The 7,978-nt window shown below is 37.2% G+C and overlaps 1 protein-coding gene across 2 annotated transcripts in view; it reads left to right on the forward strand.

The window, feature by feature from the left end:
• The window catches only part of MED30 (mediator complex subunit 30), a 14,126-nt gene extending 11,114 nt beyond the window's left edge, over window positions 1–3,012 (forward strand). Inside the window, exon 4 of one of the 2 annotated variants that reach the window (XM_010174774.1) lies at window positions 2,829–3,012. In XM_010174774.1, the coding sequence (XP_010173076.1) occupies window positions 2,829–2,924 (96 nt within the window). In that variant the 3' untranslated portion in view covers window positions 2,925–3,012. The remainder of the gene's footprint in view (window positions 1–2,828) is intronic. The other variant, XM_010174781.1, reaches the window with a different exon arrangement.
• Window positions 3,013–7,978: the final 4,966 nt, after the last annotated feature.

The following is a 7,978-nucleotide window of genomic DNA, read 5'->3' on the forward strand; positions in this document are numbered from 1 at the left end:
AAAAATTTGTCAGTGCTGCAGAGGCTGCTTGAACAACTTACCCACTGCCCAAGAAGGCCATTTCACCTATCTTTCCAAGGTTAGACCTGAGCTGAGATGTGCTTACTGGCTCAGGAAAGTCTTAAGCAGAGGCCAGCACTGCCAGTGGTGCAGAACATATTAATTATGTAGTGCTTTCTGGTGTGGACCACTGCCTGTCAAAGATCAGTAACAAAGATCACTGTATGCATTTCAATTAGGAGACCATGCTCTCTGAAGTGGATTTTTTCCTGTCTCTTTATTCTTTTTTCAGCTTAGCAGTCCAGAGATAGTGCTTCATCTTAGATGTTTTTTCTGTGTCTGGAAAAAGTAAGAGCTAAGAAAATAGCTCTTCAGTGAAGACAAGGATCTAAAATTAATTTCAGATAAATAAAGCAGCAGTTGTGTACTTCTTGCCTTTACAGATGTTTTGGAAACAAATGAAATACAATTTGAAGGTTCCCTTGTCCAGCATCAAGTAAAAATCAACCAATTTACAGTTTCGTAACACTCGCACAACAAATGAAAACAGCCTTGCAGAACGAGTCTTTTGGGCATAACTTATGTAAAGTTCATGGGAGCTTACCTTCCTAACAGTATTTAACAGTACAGTTAGACATGGGTGGAAAGAGAAGACAGTCTGCATATTGGAGGTTAATGGTTCTGTCTGTGACTTGTAGAACCATCACTGACTATTCAGCCTTTGTTTCTATTGCTGAAGGCTTCGAAAAATCATGAAATAGCATGTCCTCAGTATCAGTGAGCAACACCTTGCATTAAACTAGTAGTTTTGATGTAATATTCATTGATTTCTCAAGGATTGAATGTTGAGGATGGCAAACAGAAATATGTTTACAAATGCCACAGGTACGAACATGCTTGTTTATCTCATCGCTCTTGTGCTTTCTCAAGCATTTCTAAGGAGACACTAGCAGCTCTGACATTTGGATGCTGTGGTAACTACATGCTTCTCAGTTTTCTCTTGTCTTTAGGAGTTGGGTCTCTGCTGTATATCACAAAGTCTTAGATTAGCAAATGGAAAAGAAAGGAGCATTAGATAAATGCATATGGTTACCTTTAAAATACTTTTTAGTCTGCCAAATTAAGGGCAGTTAATGACAAAACAAGGGGAAATGGCTTTAAGCTGAAAGAGGGTAGGTTTAGATTAGATATTAGGAAGAAATTCTTCACTGTGAGGGTGGTCAGACACTGGAACAGGTTGCCCAAGGAAGTTGTGGATGCCCCCTCCCTGGAAGTGTTTAAGGCCGGGCTGGGTGAGGCTTTGAGCAACCTGGTCTAGTGGAAGGTGTCCCTGCTGATGGCAGGGGGGTTGGAACTAGATGATCTTTAAGGTCCCTTCCAACCTAAACCATTCTATGATTCTATGAAATGCTGGATGAGAAATTCTGAATCAGTGCATCTGAACCGTCCAACATCTGTTTTTACATGCTGCTTAGGAGTCTGGGATTGAGTGTTGTCTCTGCTTCCAGGGAATGTATCCACTGAAAGTCTGTGTTCAAGAATCTTTCCCTCACTCAGAGTTCTATGTTCCCCATGTAGTCTAAGCCTAATTACCATATTACTTCGGACAGTTTTTACAGGCCTGAACTGAAAAGACTTCCTTTTTTTTCTTCTGGATTTCTTTCCCAGCTGACCAGCTGGGCAACTTTAAAAATATTGGTATGTTGTCTGCATCAAAATTCAGGAGACTGATTTTCAGGATATTGCTTCTTCTGTTGCTTATTTTTATTACTGTCCCAGGTACTTTGGTCATATTGCTGTCTGAGTTATCCTTTTAATGTATTGGCATTTATTTAGTGCAAATAAAGTTATGTCAGACCTGAAACATTTGGATAGTTTGCCCTCTTTGGATGGTAGCAAGTCTTTCCTGTGCTTTCACTTTATCTGGACTTCCCTAATGAACAAGTAGTTTGATCTCTACTGTGAGAAGGCTGGCATCTTATCCAATTGGAATGAAATGAAGGACATAGGTTGTTGTTGTTGACAATACACAGTAACTTAGTTCTTGACAGCTTTGATCTGAGCAGGAAAATGAATATATTGGACAATAAATATATGTCTTACTGTGAAACATGAAAAGTTAGGGAGATTGTGCAGTATCTTAATGCACTGATATTTCTTCTGTAAAGATGTAATTCTGGTTATACACCCAAATAAAAGCAAGTTTGTTCCTCTTCTGTTCCTTCAGATGCTTCTGGAGTTCACAAAAAAATCCACACAATTTTAAAGAATTCAGCATGCTTGGGAATATCTGGTTCAAGACAGGACCCCTTAGCACGTCAGGGTTGGCCTACATAGGCAGAAAGGCTGGAAAAGCTGCTTTGGCTTCACCTGTACCTTGTGCTTTGTTCAAACTTCTACTGTTAATCTCTCATTTTTCTGTGCACCCAAGTTATACAACAGATACTCACATAAATTTACCTGTTCCCTGAACTCTCTTGATCCAAATTACCAATTCTTTCTTTCTATGTGAAGTGCTGTCTCTTAGAATTTCGGAAGACAGGACCAATCCCACAAGCCTCCAGTTTTTGAAGGAATCAAGTGTTTTGATAAAAAGATGGCTGTGAAAAGAAATAGTGTTCCCCCTCTAGCAATGGTCCTTAACTTTTGAGAGTTTCTAGTATTTTTAGAGCGTACTTTAAAGAGAATGTGTTATCCCAGTAACACTGCTCACAGACAACTGAGAAAAAGATCCATATAGCATTTCATAACACTGTAAATTTTGTTGAATTTCTGAGTGTGTTATTTGAACCGATCACATAAAAACTTCTAATAAACTCTTTCCACAGAAACTGAAACAGAAGAATCAGCAGCTGAAGCAGATCATGGATCAGTTACGGAATCTCATTTGGGACATAAATGCCATGTTGGCAATGCGGAACTGAACAAGGAAAATCAAACTTTGTAATTGGAAAAAAAAATTGTTCGGATATACTTAATTTCCTTCTAAGAAATGACATGTTTTCGCACAACCATATTGCAGTAATGTTTGAAAAGTCTTCAAGATTAAAGTATTGGGGTTTTTTGTAATACATTAGTGTGGCTTTTTTTTTATAAAAGATTCATCCTACAGGTTTTACTTGAGTGATTCAGTTAGGCTGGATATAATACAGCTTAAGTAACTTACAGTAATAATTTGGATTGCTATGCAAATAGAGGTTTTCATATAATGAACTGTTTGTGGATATTTTTTTTTATAGTACAGTTAACACGGTTTTAAAAACGTGTTTAAATGCCATTCTGCAGTGCAAACCATCTCTACAGACAGGAAAAGCTGCAATACAGGAAAGTCATTCTAGCAAGCCACAAGACCAAAATAAGTGATCGAATATTACAGTGCAGTATGTTTCCTCATTGTGGGAACATACACTACAGGCTACTCTGCCATATAATTAATCTTATTCCATATCCTGTCACTGGGTATATGTTGTATTGGATAATCAGAGCAAAATTCAAAAGCTACATAAAATTACCTTTATGGATATAATTAAGTCTTTTTAAGTGAAGACTACATACATATATCCTCAACATAAACAACTTCTGTAACTACATGTTACAATTACTTGAGTACTGCTCCAGCTATTGTATAGTGTAGTATTCTTACAACATTATGTATGGTTGGAATACTTTGCTTTCTTTACCAGAATGCACTGAACAAATGCCTCATTAATCTTTTCGCTCTGACTGACAGTTCTAGAAAACCTTTGAGTATATAAGCCGTTCATTATTTTGAATTAATCATCAACCTCCATCTTTCTTTTTTCTGCCTCTGGTATTCCTCACAATTTTCATCAGCACTGAAAAATATTCTTAGTAAGTTTTGTTACCCGCAGATGCTGCTGGTGGACTATGTGTCTCTTTTTCCAGATGAAAGAATATGTAAAATACTGTTTCAGTGCAAATCCGTAAGACCTTCTGCTGCTAATATTTGTCAACTTGAAAACTGACCATCCTCATGATTTGCTTTTTGTATATTACTTTTAACTCTCATTCCATACCCAGTCAGATTCCTTAATAGTTTTGTGTGGAAAATTTACTCAGAACCTTCTGAAGATTCCAGTTAAATGGTAGTATCCTTTTAGAAGATACCCTTTTTACAATACAGGGTTTTGATACTGAATTCTCATTGATTTGGGATGTGTGGTTTTAAAGATGTTAAACTGATTTGTTTTTCTATTAGTCTTCTTTTATTTTGTTTTTTGATAATTTCAACCAATTTGTCTGCTCCTTGAGGTAAAAATCGCTGGCTTGTAATAGATATGATCGCACTTGATTAACAATGTATGACTTTCCCCTGAAATTACATACAATTCAGTTCTCTTTTATTTCTCTTTTTGAAGACTTTAAGTCTAACAGATTAATGGATGCCCAGTCTTATAATTGCAAATAAACAGAGTTAGAAAAAGTTCATTTTATTAGTTTACCCAATGTTGAAAGTGATACGGAACTATGGCAATACGTAGATGTGAGTAGATGTCAAAACACCTTACAAATAGGGTCACTTTCTTTTCTCCCTTGTTACAAATGGGAGAGTGGAGAGCTCGCTCAGTGTCAAAGCTGGCAGCAGAACTGTTTGTTTACCGTTTAGATGGAGCACTCTTGGTCAAGAATAATGGTTGATTTCTGCAGCTGTGAGAGAGATTACTATTTTGCATTATAAGTCAAGACAAAACTGAATTTTGAATAAAGCTTTTGAAAAGGAGATTAAGGCTGCAAGTAGAGATTTTATTTTGTTGTTTAAGATGCAGGCATGTTTTTGTATTTGCAGGACGTAACGACAGCTTTCTGTTTAGTGTATGTATAAGCATGCATCCAGCCTGGAAGAAGTATTTGAAGTGGATTTTGAAATGGCACCAAGGTCTTAATTGTGAGTGTAAAATTCTAAGTATTGTGGTCTATTTTTGGAAAAAATATGGAAAATTGAGATTAGCCTAGACTTTACTGCCTGGATACTATCTATGTATTCTTGCTAAGCGTTTTTAAAGTTTGTTGACTTTTTTAATTGCAATAAACTGCCCAGAAGTATCCTAAAATGTGAATAAGAGTGCAAATATTCCAACTAGATATCTGAGCAGTACAATATTCAGCTGACTCTGTGCAACTGCTAGCAGTAGCCAAGGTTTATACCTCAATTTTTCATCTGGGAGAGTGGAGAAAACACTTTAAACCGCTACCAGAATAGATAGCACAGTAGCTAAATTGCAAAATGCAGAAATTGACAGAATTGTAAATTATCACAGTAAATACTGTCAAAACAGGAACTTTAGGAGGATTTGGACCCAAACCGTACACTTTGACTTGCACAGATTAAAGTAAGGGTAGTGAACATAATTCATATACTACCGTATTCATGAATTAGTACAGGACTTGGCCAAGTAGATGACAGTTTTAAAGAAAGTGGCAATTCCTTAGCTGTGAATCGCTTCTAAAGGAGTTACTGGGCATCAACATGTGCTGAAATTTAATATTTTAGTTATTGCTAACTGAACTTTTAACTGCTGGTTAATGAATTGGCACCAAATGAAGTTTTTCCAAATACCAGCAAAGCAATACCAACACAGATGTTTCAATGTTTTGTTTATATATCATTGACTATTTCTGTATTTCTGATTAGGCAGAAGCTGGGTAAACATACAGACAGTCCCAGGAGCAGATACTAGAACCTAGGATGGTGCCATTTTTTGAATATAAAAATACCTGAGGGGTTTGGGGGTCTTAGGGCTCTATTTTGCCCAGGCAGTAGAGCTAGGATGCAGAGTACTTTGTAGTTTGTGGGAGCATTCCGAGTTAACACATAGTCTCAAAATGAAACTGTTAATCCAGCACCTTTGTAGACAATATAACAGATGTTGAATGTTCAGTTCAGTGTCACAACACAGAAGATGTCTGCTAGGCGCTATGCAAAGGTCTAAGGTTTTTCTCACATAAAAAGACAAGAGTGCGGAGCAGATTTATGCATGTTCAGAAAAGATGCAAGGAATTTACTTTTCCACTTCTCTTCTGTAGAGGCAGCAAGGCCACATCCAGAGTGCTCTAACAAACCATGACCATTTTTGTTGTCCTGTAGAAAAAAAACCAAACCTGCTCTTATTATAGTATTTCTTACTGATGGAGAAATTTGAACTTGTACACAAGAACTACTTAAATTAATGACTATAAAGAATGAATTTAGGTGGAGTAGGACAAGGATTCTGGTCTCATAGGAACCAAGATTTCATCCATGTGCAAGATGGCTTGACAAGCCAACAAGGCCACAGCTGAAGGATGACTGACAACTACTGTGGAAAACAGTATGCTCCGGATGTAGATTTGAAGATCTGAAGTTAAGAAAAAACATCAAAGAAAAGATGCAGTGACACCCAAGAACACTGTGAGTCAGTTGAGGTTTACAGAGGATGGATTAGTTTAATTACTTCATGCTAACAAGGGAAATGGGGAATTATAAAGGAATTTACAAATACATCAGTGCAGAAAAAATATTTGGGGAAGAAAGTGAGTAGTTTGCTCACTTTCCTTATTTAATAGAAACGGAGACTGATGTGGTAGAGCAGCAGGTCTTTAAAAGATAAGGTTTTTTGCTGAGTCAGAAGGTTACTCTATTTTTATACCTAAAAATAGCAAGCTGGCTGATATGTATTGCAGAATATTAATAGAAATGACAAAAAATATTTACCAATGCTAGTTTTCATTTAGGAAAATGTAATGGATAACTGGAATGTAAGAGGTCAATAAATGCAATATAGTGAAACTGTTCTGTTAAATCAAACTTGTGTAAATTTAAAGGATTTTTCTTAAATTGCATAAGGGATGCATTCTGGCATCTGTTACAGCACTGCACAGCAAATAACACTACTAGAATCTAGTGTCTGTATTGATGTGAATACCATCAGAAGCAGAATACCTGTTTTGCAGCACTTCTCCCTGGACTAGGTCCAGTAAATACCACGGACATAGATGAGGCGAATAAGCAGAGACCTATTTTCAGGTGTGCACTTAACTCTGGGAGCACCCCAGCCTGTTGTATGCCTTCCTGTTCAACTTGCAAGCTACCTAAGTGCTTAGAATTCTGCTTCTGCATGTGTTCCCAGCCCCTGGTGATACCTGTTCATCACGCCTGAGGCTGTATAAACTCAGTGATTTTTCTGCCCAAATCCTGTAGGAGACCTGATGGGCCAGGCCCTCTTTGGCCCCTCATGCTCTCACTTTCCCTTCTCAGATGACTGCCCCTACTACAAAGCTGTAGAGCACTGTTCTGGAATAGAGTTGAATATGAGTGGCTGAAAGGAATGAATTACATACGTGCCTGTGATAAAATCCTTTCCTAGGTCTGTGTGTGTTTTCTCATGAAATCTTCCTTCAAAAATAAATTCAGATTTGCCTAAATAGGAAGAAAGATAGGTGATTTTAAAGTTGTCTGAGTAGCAATGGGTATCAATGTTGTTTTTATAGCCGTGTAGAGGTTTTAGCGATATTTACAGTCCTGGAGAGGCGGGAAGAGGTTCATGAAGACAGTCCATTACTGAAATACATTGTTGAAGTGGGAAGACTTTCAAATAATAAGGGGAAAATATAAAGAAATATAACAGCAACAATCAAAACTTAGGTGAGCACGAACTGACAATAAAGTAGAGGCAAGGAAAGAAGATTTGGAAAAACACATTTTAAACCTGCATTAAAGAGATAATTGGCATGCAGTGAGAGGAAAAAAGCCACTGCAATTTTGAGGTACACGACCAAGTGTTGCGTAGTAGGGAGTGTAAGTGTGAGAGCTCTTGCTGAGACCAGTAATTCTGATAGAGTAATTCTTCATGAAATTCTGCATTATTCTGGGGGTCAGCATGTTACTAACACAGTGAAAGAGAAGAATATTGATGTGCTACCATATGAATAATCATTAGAATAACTTGTGACAAGGCTCAAATGTAGAAATTTTTGGGTA

Source organism: Antrostomus carolinensis, unplaced genomic scaffold (assembly GCF_000700745.2).
Source record: "Antrostomus carolinensis isolate BGI_N321 unplaced genomic scaffold, ASM70074v2 scaffold23960, whole genome shotgun sequence".
NCBI lineage: Eukaryota > Metazoa > Chordata > Aves > Caprimulgiformes > Caprimulgidae > Antrostomus > Antrostomus carolinensis.